The sequence below is a fragment of the Arachis stenosperma genome, chromosome 8 (genome assembly GCF_014773155.1).
Source record: "Arachis stenosperma cultivar V10309 chromosome 8, arast.V10309.gnm1.PFL2, whole genome shotgun sequence".
Lineage (NCBI taxonomy): Eukaryota > Viridiplantae > Streptophyta > Magnoliopsida > Fabales > Fabaceae > Arachis > Arachis stenosperma.
Window position 1 is genome coordinate 27,713,805 of NC_080384.1, and position 19,088 is coordinate 27,732,892.

The following is a 19,088-nucleotide window of genomic DNA, read 5'->3' on the forward strand; positions in this document are numbered from 1 at the left end:
TGCTTGTTTACCAACTTTCAGTCACCCATTAGTGCTAGCATTTTGCCATTTGGGCAATAGATTATTATTTATTAAGATCAATTGCCATCTGATTTAAGACTGCTAGGTATCAAGTTCCCAAATACACAATCCTAGGGGAAATACCAATATAGTAGTAGTAAACTAGAAGGTGCAGCACGTGATTCTCGATTAGATCAAAGGTCCATATCTACCCTGTACATTGATCTTTGATATCTTAGGAATCGCATATGAATCACGATGCAACTTTTTAAGACTATCTAGTTTGATTCAGAAATTTTAACAAGAATATCTTGGCATGCACTCCATCCAGATTCAGCTTACAAGTAGCTTTTCTTTTCCTAAAGAACCGAGGAAAGGAACGTTTTCAATCTTAATAACACTAAAATATTTGGTACATAGTTTCTTGTCCACATATAAAGAGGACATATAGAATACTACCTAGTAGCTTTGGTTTCTTAATCGAGAGAAAGTGTTTGTGACAACAAGCCAAAGATTCCACTCAATTTTTATTTTTTGCTTCTTGTTATCCGTATAATATAATCACATGATTTCATTTAGACAAATTGGGTGTCCCTTAATAATTTATATGCTCCTATGTCGGTTGCAAAATGTGAATCATCTACCACGCAAAACGACCTGACTTGGTCAGAATTAAAAAAATAGTACAATGATCTCCGAAATAAACATCAGTATAATTAATCTATAGTACTGATGACTCTGCGCTGATGGTTGGGCTGCTTTTGTTTATTTATAAACGTGGCATCTTAATCTCCTCGAAATATTATGTTCTTCAATAGTTTAAAGGGAATACAACCTTGTTCAAATCTCATTATAATATTACTAGTGGCATCACATCTAGTGCCCATGATCAACATTTTAATACTTCTTTATTTCCTCGCCTGATGACGCTTTCTTTAGTTAATTTCGTACTTTGTTAGTTGCCAACGTTTGGTGCATTTCACTTGGCCAGGTTCGTAGAAATACCCCTGCTGCTGAACTTTTTCTGTTTCCCACTTAGCACTTCCCACATCCTTAAATAACAGAAATCGATGTTTTACTTCCGGTCATTTCTGTTTTATTTAGTTCAACATAAAGTTTTACTACCCATTAAGTAGTTTATAGGTCTACCTAGGAACTAAGGATAGAGGAAAAAGAAAAAGAAACACTTTTCTAAATTATTTTACCTGTTACTTTAGATTTATTCCAACAGAGTTACAGAGGATAGACATTTCGTTGAGGTGTGTATTGTGTGTTTGGCTTGGCCAAATTTTAGACACAACACGCATCCGATATTTCTTCGATGTGTATATCTTGTGTCTAATTTATGTTTTTAATAAAATATAAAAATCCTTTTTTGAACTGGGTTGATCAAATCCATATATAATATTGTGTCATTGTGTTTAACTTTATTTTTGTTATATACTTTTTAAATAAGTTTAAAAATAGTATGTATATAATAAAAAGATATTAAAAATATTTTTTAAAAATAAGTTTATATTCTAATATCAATAAAATTTTAAGATATTATATATATCTATAATTATGTTAGATGTATATCAAAATTTAGTTATTAAATCAACTTCTTGTATATAATATATATTGAAATAGAAAAATACAGAATAAAAATAAATTAAATAATACATATACTGATAGTGACTGATTTTTCATGTATGTATAGCATTTTTATATTATCCATTTGTTCAGTGTCTGTGTTTTATAGTCTAAGAGGCTTAAAATCAGAACTTAATTGTGAATGATGTTTACTAAACGATCTTCGTTTAGTTTGTCATTTAATCATATCAAATTTTTTTTTTTAAGATAATGTCGATTGATTGAGTGATGGACAAACTCATTTTCTTATTTAGATTGAGATTAAACATCGAAAATAAGAAAAAGAAATTTATTCTAAAAAAGACAGTCGCAAATTTTAGACTGGTAGGCATAAGTTTTCGTGTCAAAATTTGTTTCTTCTTAGGTTTTATATAACCCAACACCGCCTGATAGCTACATGAATGGCCTGAGTCATGCTAGATTGACAATTTAATATAGCTCCAAATGAGGAACGACCCAAGCTTTGTCAACTTTTGAAGTCTCTTTTGTGCCTTCGTTTGCTTAGTAACATTTCATGAGGCAACAGAATTATAATGGCCATGCCTCCTGTAGTCCTGTGGGCTGTAGTACCACCAGGTTCATTTTAACAGCTCTGGTGAAAGAAAAAAACACGTATTCAATCTGATCGACGAAGCATTCAGAACATAACTGCTATTCAATTCAAAGTATAGTGTCATGTCATAATTTGATAAATATCTTTAGTAGTTTTCAATTGCATTAATAAGGACTCAACGATTAACAACACAACTACTTTTTGGGTTTTGCTCTCCATGATGCTAGTTAAGCAATAAGCAGGCTAGAGGAAAGGATTTTGTCTTAATCTTTCACTGTATTTAATGGATTAAAAACTTATGGTTTTTTTTTTCCCTGAACCAGAAGTGAGAGCTGGAGATTTGCTGTATTCAGTCACTAAGTTTTTAATTTCGTCTCGTGTCGTGTCGAGTTTAGCATTTTAACTTTGAACATCTTTGCTCAATTAAAAGATCTCAATAATTATCTGTTTTTTTTTTACATTAATTTAACATTCTAATTTGTGCCTACATAAATTTATACTCGCGTATTGCAGTACTGATCAAACAAAAGAAGTCATTAGTCTGTTGACAAGTGATTGAAGAATTTTATTTTATCAGTTTTAAATTCAGGTTCACGGAAAAAATCATGTGCTGAAGCCTTGTTTGTCTCACGAAAACATTAAAAAGCCTCCTATCTTCTTCGGTAATGTAACAATATTTTTTTAGAATAAAAAACTCTTTATAATTGAACTGATTTTTTGAATTAATTGATTAAAATTTGACGTAATAGAAAAATAAAAATATAAAAATGAAGATTTTTTTTAATGATCATGTTCCGAGTCTCCTCCAATATTTTTTATACTCCCCCCCCCCCCCCCCTTCTCTCTCCTATCAACTGCACCTGTTCTAGTTTGTAGTTGGATAGAATAATTTAAACAATCTTATGAGTTGGCAGCTTGTGTATGGTGTTAGGTTCACCCAAATAATGATATTCATGAGAAAAAAAAATCTCAGAATCAATTACAATATAAGTCAACTTTTTTTATTTCTAATTTTAAAATTCAAAAAATTAGAATAACGGGAGTTTTTTTTCTCTTAAAACAAACATGTTTTTTAACTAATTGGCTTGAGTTGGGTTCATCCTTAATTAGTTTTTTGGTAAAACCGTATTTATGAAGGTCAGCACTCAGCAGCCTAGTTGTCACGTGCATTGAAAAGCATTAATACAATTCTATTAGAATACTGTTTCAAATTTGTTGGCAAATCTTAAAAATAAACATTGTTAGCTTTGTTAATTTTTGGTTTTAAGGAATCATAAGTGAGAGTCAAATAGTTTATTTATTCTTTTCTAATCTAGTTTAGGAAGATCATCATTGCCTAATAAAGGATTTATTCTTGACCAACAGTAAAAGGGCAGATCTCAATTCATACAATAACTTTCATTGTAGTAGTTTGGCCATCTTAATCATCCATGAGTATTTGGTTTCCTTTCTTTTTTTCACCAAAATAAAATTATGAGGTATCTTTCGAGTTTTGTGATTTGTCCCCCATAAAAGAGAAATTGGGGGTCACTTATCAGTAGTGTAAATTTGATAAAATTGACAATCCCATGATAATAACAATAACAAAAGGTGGGTTAACGTTGTGAGAGTCGAGATCCTCAAAATCCTTGAAATTGTATTGTGTGTCCAAATCCAAAGAAAATAATGCCAGGTGTCCTTTCCTTTTATTGGTATGTTGACACTGACTCCGCCTTATCTTCACCTCTCTAACTTTGCACGGCACAACTGGAATCAATCAATCAATTATTATTATAATACAAGGCACATAAACAACATGATTCTTAGACCAATAATTGGGGTTAAGGAGAGGGGCCAAAAAAATAAAATATTCAAATAATACGGAAGTACTACCCTACTTCCTATGAGAGAGAGAATAAAATAATAGTAATGATTATAACTAAAATAATGGCAGAAATGGAAAAGTTTGACAAAACGACGAGATAAGATGTTGAAGTAAGCTTTTCCATGAATGGAGAAGAAGCATCCACGTCTCCCCTATAGCTCAAACCTCGTACATCTTGCCGACAAGGTACACATCCAAAAGCAAGCCCAAACCTAATACACATGTCTAGGATTACTCAATTCATAAACTTAATCCTTATTTCTTAAAAAAATGAAAATTATTCATTTTTCCAAACCACAATAGTAGTTGTATTCTTGCACGTTTTGCCGAGTCCATTATTTTATATTCGTCGAGAATTCGAGATGGTAACGCCTTCTTGCCATAATAAAATATTCAAATTTACTTTTTGATAACCACAAAATTAGTAAATATCTTTCATACTGTACATTTAAATAATCAATGCTTATTAACTAAAATTTGATTTAGACGGTATGTTAATATTATTACTAAATTTTTTAATAAGATTTAAAGTTTAATATATTTTTTGTATATTTATTAAAATAAAATATTTAATTTTTTTTACTAATAATTTTGAAAGGATAGGATATATATTAGTTAAATTCTATTAATTATTACGACTCTTTGAAACATAGTAATGTTAATTTTTTTAGAAATGGACAAACATAATCTGTTATTTACTGTTTTAAATAGACTGAATTTTTTTTAGCGTAGAGATAAGAAATCTGAGGGTTAAATTTTATAATAAAATTTTATGAGTATACAACTTTTAGATTTGTGATTTTAAAATAATAAAAAATTATAAACACAAATCTGACAAACTAACTTATTAGGAGGGTACCCTGCAACAAAGGGATGTTGTTTTAATTTGGTGGACTAATCCAGCTCCGAATACCTAAATTTATCTTCTTGTCTTGGAGTTACATGATGATATAGATGCCTTTGGTTGGTAGCTTATCTTTTATTATTTCTATAAGATTTAAAAAAGATTATTTTTATAGTTTAAATTAAATTACCAGTATGCAAAATTTATTCCATTTCAACTAATCTTATTTGAATTGGATTCCTCTCTAGTCATACATAACAAAGTTTTTAATAAATTAAAACATTTCCATTTATAATTGCACATGCTTGCCACTTGATTTTTGTTCAATTATTACCTTTTTTTCAATTAAATCAAAAAGCTTTTCTTGCGTGGGGATATTGCTAACAAACTTGTATAAGATCATTGCAAAAAGTTAAACAAGAATGAACTACACTTGCTTGTGAGTGATGATGTATTTGGAGGGTATTGTCTGATTGTGTCCACACACAAAAATACACAAAGGTCCACAAATAAAACGGTATAATGGACTATTAGATATCTTAGACATGTGCGAATTATTTCTCCAAAAACATTGGTGAGCTTTCAAAACAAGTAAACATAAATATACTTTGCATAATACTCTGTTTTTGTGTAAAATAGTTAAACTACGAATAAAACATTTTGGAAATTAGACCAATACATACAATACACACATTCAATTGAAGTAAAGAACATTTTAATGCAACTGTATGTGAATTGATCTATCAAAAGTACTAATTAATAACTACCATAACACAAAATGAGAGAGGTTTTATTATATTTTACCACCAATCAAGCAAGAAATGTCACTTTTCTAAAAAAAAAAAATGAAGACAATCAATTGAAGACAATAATTTTTACCTTGAGTTCCGGAAAGGACACACACAAATGTACAAATTGATACTTCTATATTTAACCAATAAAAGGTATTCTATATATCTTTTACTTTCTAGAAGAGGGGATTGGAGCATTTGAAAGAGGGTGTAACTTGCAAAGCAGTTTCAGTTTAGGTTCATGCAAAACATGTTTTTTTTTTACCTGTTATTTTTAACTATCAAATTGGCACAGCCACAAGTTCATGAAGAGGGACACTAAGGTTTAGTTTTCTAGTTTTGAAAAGAAGGTCCACACTATTCCAATGACATGCATCCATAGCTATGTTGTGTGTACTATTGTTGTACTCTCTGCTAGCTCCTTTTTTATTAATTCTTTCGTCAATAGAAATTCCATAAGAAAACAAAACTTTCTATATTATGATATATTGATATATATTGATAGTGCAAAATAATTAAAGTTTAAAAAATATATAAAAAGAATCACTTTATTCTATAATGTCATCCATCCTTAATTGTATATATATATAGTGGTGTTTGGCTGGCTTTATAAGATATATAAATTGAATGATTGAATCTATCACAAAATATAGTCAAGATTTTACTAATTAACCAAGCACTCTCACCAGTTCATGTATGTTCAACTCCACTAACTGACTAACACCATTATAATTAATTAACACACAATAATATTTGTGGCTATATAATAGTATATGGCAAGGTGGAGCGTGCAATACTACTAACTTAGGGTCCTACGCACACCCGAAAATATTCCATCAACCACCTTTCTATATCACCAAATTCTGAAAATTATTTCAACAAAATATATAGAAGCTAAGAAAGAACTCAAGATATAATTATGCTTTTAGCCTTCTACATATGATTTGGTCATTACAGTTCCTATCCGAATATTAACTCAGATAAATGGTTGTAATAAATATCATAATTCGTTAACAGATAAACGATATATTCTCTTTATTATCATCATTCAGGATTTAATCGGTAACCGATAATTTTAAATTAACAAGTTAGAGCAACTCCAATAAAATAGTATTTTTAGTGTTTTAAATTTAACATGTACAACAAGTGAATTATTTTCAAATTTCACTTTACATGATTGATGAAATAATGAGATCAATTTTAGTATAGAGAAATATTTTTATTTTGGTGAAAAACTAATTAATTTTACTATCTTATATAAAATTTAAATTGAATTAAAACTAATTATTGAAGTGATAAATCTCACATTTAATTTTAAATTATTATTTATATCAATCATATTAAGTGTAAACTAAAATCAACCATCAGTTTAGAACATACATAAAAATATAAAATACATACTAAAAATAAATTAAATTATATATATATTTATATATAAATATATGATGACTGATTTTAGTTATTAATTTTAATTTACAAATAATATTTTTGCATATAATTCCATAAATATTAATGTGTTATTTGATTCAAAACCAAAATAAAATTAAATCAAAACTAAGTATTGAAAATACTATAAACACGTATGGAAGAAAAGAAAATAGGCATGTTCCAAACTTCTTTCTGAAAAAATTATAAGAAATATTATCCGCATTAATTTGAGTATTAAAATGTCTTTTATATATGAATATCCACTTAGTGTTTTCTAAAAAATTAAAATATACGCCTTCCTTGAAATGAAAGAACCAAACTCAATTCCTCCCAAAATCGAAATATACGTGAATCAAGGTTTACATACATGAATAAACAAAGCAACTTAATTTTGGTGTTTTTTTTGGGTTTTTGGAGGGGGGGGGGGGGGGGGGGTTGGTTTGGTTTGGGGGAAGGTACAATCCATGGGCAGATATGTACACGCCTTATAAACTTGATCCTATATTCATTTCCAACATTAGATATTGATATTTTGTAGAGTATATATCCATTTTAGTTTTTAAAGAATTTTAGATTAGATATTTTAGTTTTCAATTAAAATTAATTACTCGATTGGTCTCTAACAATTAACTCTGTCAGTTACTTAGGTCTTTTACTCCGTTAATTTTAACGAAAGACAAAATAGTCCATGACAACTCTAACATGGGACAAAATGGTCCCTGATATCCTCTGTTCGGAAACGACACTGTTCTTTCTTAATTTCCATCATATCTCGCATAACACTAACAGTCTAACACTGTAACTTCAAACTACACAATGCACACTCTATAAATTTAATGTTTACAAGAAAAAAAAATCATCAACTTGTTCTCAACCAATTTATATTTAGGAAACTAATGCCCATGTCTCTCAACTAGTTGTCGTCTTCGATGGATCCCATGAATCTAGACAGCAAGTCTGATTTGTTAAGACTCGTTGTCGTCGTTGCCATCTCCCTCCTCCTCTGCCCTAACATCTCCATGTCTACATTGTCCACCACTCCGATTGCTTCTTTCAGCTTCTTCTCTGAACCAATATTCAGTAATCGCTTCAGTTTTCATATGAGTGGCAACGGCGATATTGCTCGTTGTAATAGCTTGGATACGAGGTTGAAACTGTCTGCCAATTTGGACTTCGGGAAAGAAAGAATAAAGCATTCAGTGTCAATTTCAAATGAGAATTTGCATATGATGTCGAAGGAGAATCTTCTCATGATGTCCTAATGTCCAACAATCTATATTGCTTTCCGGAGAGTGGAGAAAGGCGTGCTTTTGGAGTAGTTGTGGAACTTGGTCTTGAAGATGTCGTGGACGTTGTCAGGGTTGGAGGTGATGTTATCAAAGACGTGGAAGTGGATGCTTTTGGTGGGTGAAGTGCAGAGGAGGTGGATGTACTAGTCACAAAGATTTAGAAAATGTATGGTCCATGACATGTTAAGATAGGTGCGACACGTGTGACAATTACACCATGGGTTAATTTTGGAGTTAAAGAGTAGGAAGGAAAAGATAGAAAAGAAGACTGTGAAGGTGAAGAATGAGAGTATGAATGTTAGGGTTATGCGAGATATGATAAAAATTGGAGAAGAACAGTGTCGTTTTCGAATAAAGGGGTCATGGATCATTTTGTCCCTTGTTAGAGTTGTCAGGGATCATTTTGTCCCATGTTAAAATTTTCAGGGACTATTTTGTCTTTCGTTAGAGTTGACGGAGTCAAGGACCTAAGTGACTGACGAAATTAATTGTTAGGGATCAATCGAGTAATTAATTTTAGTTAGGGACTAAAATGTCTGGTTTAAATTTCTTTGAGAACCATAATGGGTATATACTCTATTTTGTATATCGAAGAATAAAAATATTTAGTAACAAAAAAATTAATCAAAAATAGACAATATATTTTATTTAATATTTATTAATTATTATTAAAATTAATAAATATTAAATAAATGAGACTATTAGAAAAAAAAGTAACACTAATGATTATATCTCTAATATTCCCTAAACTTCCATGATACACATTATACAAATATTCTATTGCTTCTTATACTTTCTCTAAATAAAATAAATTTGAGTTGTATTTTTTGTTTTTTTATCATTATCAGAACAATAAAAATATTTGGTAACAATAAAACAATTAAATATTGGAGATTTTTTCCTTCTATAAAATAAATTAAATAACAATAGCGTAAGAATTATAAAATATTGGAGATTTTTTTCTTCTTTGTGTGGTGAGTGAAGCAAGTAGAAATGAAGGATTTATGATGCATTTAATTATTGTATCGCTAGTGGGGAAAGAGAACAAGGAACAAATCTTCTATCGTTACTTAACGGCGTTTGTTTTCTACTTTTGGCAACCTTGTTTTATTTAACCAACATATCCAACGAATTGCATAGCCCATAGGGAAAGGCAAATCAAATAAGAACCGTTGGATGGCCCAATTTTGACCAGCAAAGTGGGGGTATGATGTAAGGAATGTGTGTAGGAAAGGAAGACACGTGTCCCCCAATGATTGGTTCGGAGGCAGACACCAAAAGGGCACATTTTTTGTCTCCCACATAAACCGGCTATAACCGGTTGGAATATGTCAAATCAGATAGGTGGGGTTGGGCCTCATGGTCAAGTTACCCAAATTGGAAAACATTGTTTACCAAAAGGTTTTAAGGTTGGAAGATTACCCTAAGAAGAAGTACTACTAATTATGCGACTAACAAAAAGAGAGAGTATTATTATTATTTGCAATTATATAATATTCTCTTTCTATATTCTTCTTCCCATATATTTTATTGCTATTACGAAAGGGCAAGTTGCCATTTCGTTAGGGGTCCCTTTTGTGTGTTTGGCCATATTAGAACCTTACTGGTGAGGAAAGTTCATGAAACAAGGTGGGGACCTGCATGTAGCTTTCAACCATTATTTTGTTCCATGATTAGACAAGACACCTTATTTATGGATTACTTTATTTGAAAAAATTTTAAGTGTATTAGATATATTAATATTTTAATAATTTTAATAGTTAATTTTAATTATAAAAAATATATATAATATATATTAATTAAAATTAGTAATTAAGATTACTGAAATACTAGTGTTTTCAATATATTTACAATTTTTTCTATTTTTAATTATAATATCACATGATAGGTCATGCTTGACCTAGCACTTAACAACAAAATTTTCAATTTAATGCTAATTAATGTTTGTTTTTGTCAAAACACTGTTCCTAACTGTGCCTGATAACTTCAGGTTAACTACACCCAACCTTGGACCATAATAGCTTAATTTTTCTGGTCATGATAATACGTGGATCTAATTAGAATATGAGGTTGGGTGTGTAACGAATGCTTTTAAGGCATTTACTAAAAATATTAAATAAAAATATTTTTTTTTGGTTATTTTTTTATTTTTTTAATTTTTGATATGTTTATCACAGTTTTTTTTCTATTCCCTTAATTAATATACAATCCTTTGATTCCTTTCAAAATATATACAGAAATGTGTTAGCTACTAAGTCTTAAAAATAAAATAATAAGACAATATTTAAACAAAATTGAGCTCAATATATTGTATTATTATTCCGAAGCTTTAATTTCATTGGTTACAAAATTAATACTTTATTATAGTGATGAATTCTGAATTCTGATCATGAAAATAGTGTTATGCTTTTAATTTGTACCTTTATTCCACATACAATTATATTTGTACAGTTATTTTAATATTCTATATGATGTAATATTAATGTGAAACAGTTCTAGAATGCTATTACATAGCCTCAAGATAGAATAATCGTCACAAATTAATTGCTCATATAATATCTCTCCTATAAATAAACAAAAATAAAAATAAAATAATTTTATAGTACTATTGATACGTATTTTAAATATTTGTAATATAAAGATATTAAATATTATTTAAAAATTATTAATTTATATTTTTAAAATATTAAATTTAATTTGATTTATTTTGATTTTGTTTATTTAGTTATTAAATTAAATTTTATGTTATGAACTTAGGGTTTTTTTATTTTAAATTAATAAGATGTTATAAATATGTCATAAATTATTGTAATTGTCATTAAGTGATTTAAAAGTTTAAAAATCTCTTTTTTTATTTTGTGATGAAACAATAGTGTAGATAAGTGAGGTTGAGTGAGTTCATTTCTTGTGGATATTGGATAAAAGGTTAAATGAGTCCCTTTTTGTTACATCAAAAAATTGGATAAAAAGTTGAATGAATTCTTTCGATACCCAAATTATAACATTGACAAATTAAATTAATGAGTTATTTTTTTATTGGGTCAAAAAATTAAGTAAAAAATATAACAGTTTTCTTTTTATTTAATTTCAATCTATTTTTTTATTTTCTATTTCAATTTCAGTATCTCTTTTTATTCAATTTTATTTATTATCTTTTTGTTTACTCTTTATTTTCTTATCAACTATAAATAAGGTATACACAAATCCCACTTTAAATCAACTTTAATATATGCTTTATGCAATAACAGCAGTGAGTAATTAAGTGGGACAAGGAGGGTTGGCCCTCAAGAGTCAAGAAAACGAAATGATTTCTGTCAATTTGCAGAGAATTGAAGTGTGAATAGAAAGCAAATTCATAAATAAAGATGAAGCAAGCATTCACGCAGATTTTATACTGCACAAAATGCAACAAAGTAAAAAACCACAAATCAATTGATTGATTGCTCTAATTATTTTCGTCCATGAATCTGAACCAACCCCATGATAGCTATAGATTCCTCGAGTAAAAGATTAAGACAGGTTAACATCTTATATTTTCTTTCACAAAAGAGTCCATGCACGTGCTAAAAATGTCTAGCCATATGTTAAGTTTTAATTTTTTTTTTTAAATTAAACCCTTCATGTATTTGTTCGTTAGAATTAATAATGAATTTTAATTAATAAAGTTTTAATCAATGCGATCCCTTGAATAATAAATTTAATGTAGTCCATAGATGATATGTAAAGATAGATTTATTTTATTTAAAAATAAGGCTGAATAATTTTGACCTCTATAAGAAAATTTAATTTTTGATAAAATAATTCAAACAAAATGAAATTATATTTTAACTCCAGAAGTTATCTTCTCAGTATGATAAAAATACATTAAATATGAAGAGACATATTTCAAAAACTCTAAAAAACAAAATTTGACCAAGTGTTTTGCAAGTCTATTTTAAAAAAAAAAAATATTTTTGTTCTCAAAATTTGATGATTTTAGCATATATAAATATACGAAATCAAATAAACTCTGTTGATGGGAAAAAAAAATTCTCACTATAATAATACCATTTTGATCACATGTGAATATGTGATGATATATAAATGATCATATATCTATTTGGAGCCCACTTACATTACACAGATCTGCCTCGTTTATATGGTACAACATGCGACACGTTGTTAAGAACAGTAGTTGACAATTTTGCAACATTTCCAATTACAGGTAGTATCGGACAGGAAAAATATACACAACATTTTCTTCAAATCATTTTAGGATTGTACTCCAAGAAGACTATATTTAACACTGCATTTGAAAAGAAAAAAAAAACTGATGCTGATAAATAGGAATTAAATTAAATTTTTATATATATTTAATTTAATATTTTATTTAATTTAAAATAAATATAAAAATTAAAATAAATAAATTTATTAAAATATTTTTATTAACTAAAAAATAAAATTTAAAATAAAATTTCATTTCAAACGCACCATAATTGATTTTACTTACAAAGCTATGATATATTCCAATGCTAAATTAATTCATACATTAATTATAAAACATAATATAAATCAGTATCTCTAATTATGTAAAAAAAAAAAAACTTATAAATATATTGATAAAAAAACAAATCTCACCAATTTTTTTTATAATATCATAGTAGAAAACACAGAAAGAAAAAAAGAAAAAAGAAAAGAAGAAAAGAGAAAAATAGTATTAGCGGGAGTCACTACTATTACCGTCGTTATTGAAAAAGATAAAAAAAGGAAAAAGACTCGACCAAAATTGAAGACGTATGTGTGCGTGTGTGTAAGAGAGAGAAAGCGAGTAAAAAAGATAGAGAAGAGAAAGATGCTCGTCAAAAAAAGAGAAAGATAAGAACGACGTCGAAAATAGAGACTGTCATCGCTATTGTTGTCTTTTTCTTCTTCTTCCTTCTTCTTTTTTCTTTTTTTCTCTGTATATTCTGTCCATGTATGTTTTTTTCTTTTGTTCTGATGAAAGAAATAGAAAGGAAGAACATGTTAAAGATGATTATGGCAGAAGTGTGGTGGTGGATGGCTTAGAATAAAAGATTGGCTGAGGCTAGAGGTGAGAAGTGGGGGCTATAAATAAGGAGTGGGGTTGGAATACAAAATTTTGAATGAGAATATTTTAAGAAAAAATATTAATAAAATATTTGTCTTTATCTCCAAAATTTTTAATCTCTTGTGTTTTTTATTTTCTGAAAGTATTAAAAAAAATTAAAATTTTATATTTTGAAATTGAAATTTTAATTTTAAACTTTGACTGCTAAATATATAATACTGAATCTTAATTCTATCATTTTATTCTTAGAATTTCAAAATAAACACCGTCTAATTATTCAACAAGTTTAGGACAATTTAAATTATACAAATTTTTTATCCGCTACTTAAAAGTTATTGTACAAATGATTAGTAATAAATAGTTATATACTCGACTTGACAAGACAATTTAAATTAGACAAATTTGTAATTTACTACTAATTCATTAAGAATTCAGCTAGAAAGACAATGAAAAATCTAAATAATATGAATAATGGGCTGTAGATTTAGCCTAAATATATATAAAAAATAAAAAAATACTCCACAAATTATCTAAATAAAAAAACACTCTAATACCCTCTTCTCTCCCAACCGGTTGCCATTTCCACCTTCATCAATAATCATCCCACTTCACCATCGCTGCTTGACTTGCCACACACCGCCATCAGCGTCGCTCAACCATAGTGAAAATAACCATCCACTTAAAGATAAAAATAATCATCTGCATATCTAATAAATTGAACATTCAACATATTTTAATTATATATAACTAAACCCAATCCAATCGAAATAATCATCCACATAACAATTAAAATAACCATCCGCATACCTACTAAAATGACCATCCTATAATATGCTCAATTGTGACAGTGGCCATTTAAGTATCCCAAAGTCCAAATATCCTCCATGCAATGATAATGAAGGAAACATACAAATTCAATCTCTTCTATAAATATACATGAAAGAGTGTAGGTAAAGGGTCCTACATTTCTTAGAAAATTTTTCACGCCCTTGTCAACGATGATGGATGGGGGGCGTGGCGTAGCAGCGCTGGGGCCGACGAGTTTAGTTGTGAGGAGTACGATCGTATGGAAAGAGAGAGATGACGGTAGTTGAAAACGATCTCGAGGTTGACTTCCGGCGCGGGAGAAAGAGTCAAGCTTGGCACAATGAACGCGCGATGGGGAGGACTTGCCGTTTGCAATTATGGTTATCGGGAGAGTGGCGTGAAAACAGCGGCAACAGCATTGGCCTGAACGCCAGAAGGCAAGGCGCGTCGGGCTGACCAGCAGAGGTGAAGGCGGTGTCAGTGGGAGGCTGCGGGCGGCGTCGATGTGGCCGGCGGGGAGTGCAGCGGCATGATGTGAGGACCGGAAAAGATGATGACGAGTTTTAGACGTGTATTAAAAGTTATGGTGAGATTAGGAATAACTGTATATAATGTGAATGAGTTTAAATACTAACCTAATTTTTTTATTTTAAAATTTAAATTTAAATAATTAATTATTGATCTGATTTTTAATTTTAATTTTACATTTTTTTAATTCATTCTTCATTTTCTATACTTTCTCGTTAAATAAATAGTATATACTAAACATATTCCTCGCGCATATATTTAGTACTAAATTATAACGAGTTAATAGTCAATTTTGTCCCTGAAAGATATCTCGATCTCCATTTTCGTTATCGAAAGTCAAAATTAATCAAAATCGTCCTCCAAAGATACCTTACCTGATCACGTTCGTCCTTCCGTCATCTCCGTAGCTGAGTTGGTAAACGTTCGCTGACGTGGGCCGTTAACTGCCAAGGTGGGAAACGCCAGGCTATAGCATGTTGTTGATGACAAGATAAGTCTTGTTTAAGACGTCAAATCAGTCCTTGGAGTGGATAAATCCTAATCCCAATTTGAACGATAAATACATCGCCCTGAACACTTTCGATGGCAGTAGAGGTAAGTAGAAGCCGTAATCCCTGGCTGGATGACTGGATGGAGATAGGAAATGGTGGTTGTGGTGGCGGTTTGTCACATGCATCGCACGACAGTCATGGATCTAGTGCTTCGATGCGAAGGAGGGGGGTGAATTCTCATGACGGATCATTTGATCGAAGGTTACCTCTGCCAATTTCAGTATTCCAAACTCGCCATACATGTCGAGCAGAGCTGTTTCTAATACCGGATGAGGTAGAAAGCCTTTCCTTATGGCAAGTCCATGGATAGTCTTACCCTGTAAAACAGCTCCTAGTTGTGCACAGGAAGGAAGCAGGTTTATGAGTGTGACATTATCAACAGCCATTTTATCATCCTTGAGTATATTCTCTAAAGAATTAAAAGCCTGAATTGGTTGACCGTTCAGAGCATAAGCACCAATCATTGCATTCCAAGCAACAATGTTCCTCGAAGATATACTATCGAAAATCCTCTCTGCATAACTTAACGACCTACACTTGCTGTACATGTCAAGAGGTGATGTCTGAACCATAACATCTGATTCAAAACCCATCTTGAGCGCATAGCAATGCACTTCTCTTCCTCATAAATTATAAAAACAGTGAGAACATGCCTTCAGCGCATTAATTAAGCTGAACTTATTGGGGCGAATCCCAGCATGGAGCATCGTCCTAAACCACTTCAAAGAGGTGAAATATTGTTGGACCATCAAATTACGCGCCAACCATTGAATTCCAAGAAATCAAGTCTTGAAGAGGCATTTCCTCAAACAACTTGACTGTAGAATCAATGTGACCAAACTTGCCATACGTCCCAATGAGTGAATTGCAAACATAAAGATCCTCAGCCAAACCCATTTTAAACAAGCTCCCATGAACCTTTTCGCCTTCTCGAAAATCCAACAAGCCACCACAAGCTTTGAGGACAAAAGGGTATGTAAAATGATCGGCGGGAACCCCTTGAAAGCGCATTGTGAGATACATGTTGAGAGCATGTAGAAAGAAGCTGTTATCCGTATAGCCTCTTATCATGAGGTTCCAATGAAAGGTGTTTGAGTGAGACATTTTGTCGAACAGGGAGAGTGCATGTTGCATAGACCCAGATGACAAAGTATCAACTAGAGCCCTTGAAAGCCGAGACAAAGAAGAAGATGATGAAGCTCTGGAATTGTTGTGGGAGTGAGCAAAGGCGATGGTGGGTTTCTTGGAGCGTTTATGGTGAATAGGGGGAGTGGTGTTGGTGGAACTGAGGAAAATGGGTTTCTACCAAAACGACGTCGTTTTTGTTCTCTGCCACCTTGGCAGTTAACGGCCCACGTCAGCGGATGTTTGCCAACTTAGCTACGGAGATGACGTAAGGACGAACGTGATCTGGTAAGGTATCTTTAGAGGACGATTTCGATTAATTTTGATTTTTGGGGACGAAAATGGAGATCGAAGTATCTTTCAGGGACGAAATTGACTATTAACTCAAATTATAACCTTTCATGTTGCGAGCATTTCAACTATTTACCAAACTATCTAGTCTATCTGAAGTATTTTCTGATCATAATATTAACAAAATTTTCAGTTTTGTTTAAAATATATAAAAAAACTAAATTATTTGTTTGAAAGTTAAGAAAAAATATTATAAAAACCCTTTAGAAAGATATATTATTGTTAAATTTTGATACGAGGCGTAGATTTTAGCAAATATAATTTGGTGTTTATCATAATTAATAGTGTAATACCAGTCTTATTATTATTATTGTTGTTGTTGTTGTTGTTGTTGTTTCTTTCCTTTGTAGCCGAGGTATGAAGACTCCTTCCACGAATTGTTCAGTTTTGATGGAGAGATATACGTCGTCTTGATTGAAGGATGAAACACCTCGGCGCAATGAAACACGGCGGTGGGAGCACCTGCAAAAAATACTTCGACGCTCAAGTTAGAATAAGATGTTAAGAAAGCAATGTAAAGAAGAAATAAAGTGTGTTGTGTGACCTGTCCTTCACCGAGGTTATTGACTTGTTTATATAGATGAGTAAAGTGTTAGCTTCTTTTGTTTGTTCCGATCTTTTAGTAATATTGTGGGTGCCGTTATTTAGTGGGTAACGGACTGCAGATAATGTTTGACTAATTTAAAACTGCAACCGAGTTGCGTAGTTGAGTTCTCTTGCTGTTATCTCCGAATTGTCTGGTCGGTTTCGATTTGATTTTGTTTTCGAGTTTATAGGTACACGTCAATTATTATTAGGGTTAAGTACTTTTTTCGTCCCTAAGGTCTGTGGTGAAAATCAAATTCGTCTCTGACATTTTTTGTTATTAAAATCATCCTCAACGTTACAAAACGTTATAAAATCGTCCTTTTTTATTTTTTTTTACCAAATTACCCTTAACAATTAATAAAAATAACATTAAAAATAAAAACAAAACCCCACCCACCCCACCCTGGTGTCTCTTCACTGTCTTCCCTCCCCATTCCCTTCTGTCTACCATTCTCTTCGAAACCACCTCCTCTCCGATCCCCCAATTCTTCTTCTCTCCCTTTCCATCACCTTACCATCTTCTCCCTTTCCGTCACCCTACCATCTTTATCCTACCGTCGTCGAGTTTCTGGTAGTGAGAAGATCTGCTCTTTCCTCTTTCTCGATATGTTCCTATCCTTAGCCACAGTTACGACAGAGTTGACGCGATGGAGAAGGAGTTGGAGTAATCGCGCGATGCAACTAAGGCCGCAAGTGCGATCGCCGCGAGTGCGGCAGAGCTGGAGATAGAGTTGGCGAGGCTCCAACATGACTTCACATCGGATATGAGAGCTGCCGAGGAGATGATGACTGAGGCTACTGAGCTCAGGAAGCTGCTATCGAAGATGGAATCCAATGTGAAATTGCTGGAGCGAGAAGTTAAATTTTTGAAGAAGGACAAATCTGAGAGTGAAAAGAAAATTAGGGATTTGGAGAAAAAAATTGGGGCTTTAGAGAAAAAAGATGTTGATGAGAGGAACAAGCGGACTAGGGTTGAGGAGGAGTTGAGGAAAAAGATTCAAGAAAAGGAAAATGAGGTTTTGGAATTAGGGCAGAAGACTAATGAAGTGGAGAGCTTTGCAAATTCGAAGAGCTCGAATATGGAGGAGTGGGTTAAGGAGAAACTGAGCTTGCAAGAGGCACTGAAAAAGTCTGAGGAGAGAGAAAAGAGTTTGGAATTGTTTGTTGCTCGGTTGAAGGAAGAAGCAAGGGTGGCTGAGAATGTGATCAGAGGACTTAACCAGAAGGTTGATACTGTGAATGGTGGAGTGAATGGAAATTGGGTAATTGCTAGGGATGGGAAAGGGGTGAAGGGTTTGAATGTTTATTGGCCTGTGGTGGCAATTGATTCTACTTTTGTTGCAGCTGCTGTTGTGATCTGGTTCTACTTTTGATTGATCCATGAAAATAATGGCGATGATGATTTTTTATATGGCTTAATATTTATCAAGCCTATGAATGTTGATTTCTTGTTGAAAAGTTAGAATACTTGTTGGTTGTTAGCACTTTCTTCTAAGGAATTAAAACAGAATTTAGTGTGTTGAGTTTGTTCATTGCTTGACCTTGATGATAAATTTAATTTGATAATTTTATTACTGATTTATTGTTAAAAAATTTTCTTGATGCTAAATTTTGTATTTTGATTTTTTTTTCTGTTGTAAATCATTTTGATAAGGGTGAAGGTGAGAGT

The 19,088-nt window shown here is 31.4% G+C and overlaps 1 protein-coding gene across 1 annotated transcript; it reads left to right on the forward strand.

Moving 5' to 3' along the window:
- The first annotated feature begins 18,183 nt into the window (after positions 1–18,183).
- LOC130945710 (peroxisomal and mitochondrial division factor 2-like) lies at positions 18,184–18,792 on the forward strand. The gene has a single exon (XM_057874417.1). It carries the CDS (start codon positions 18,184–18,186, stop codon positions 18,790–18,792), a length of 609 nt encoding a protein of 202 aa, XP_057730400.1.
- Positions 18,793–19,088: the final 296 nt, after the last annotated feature.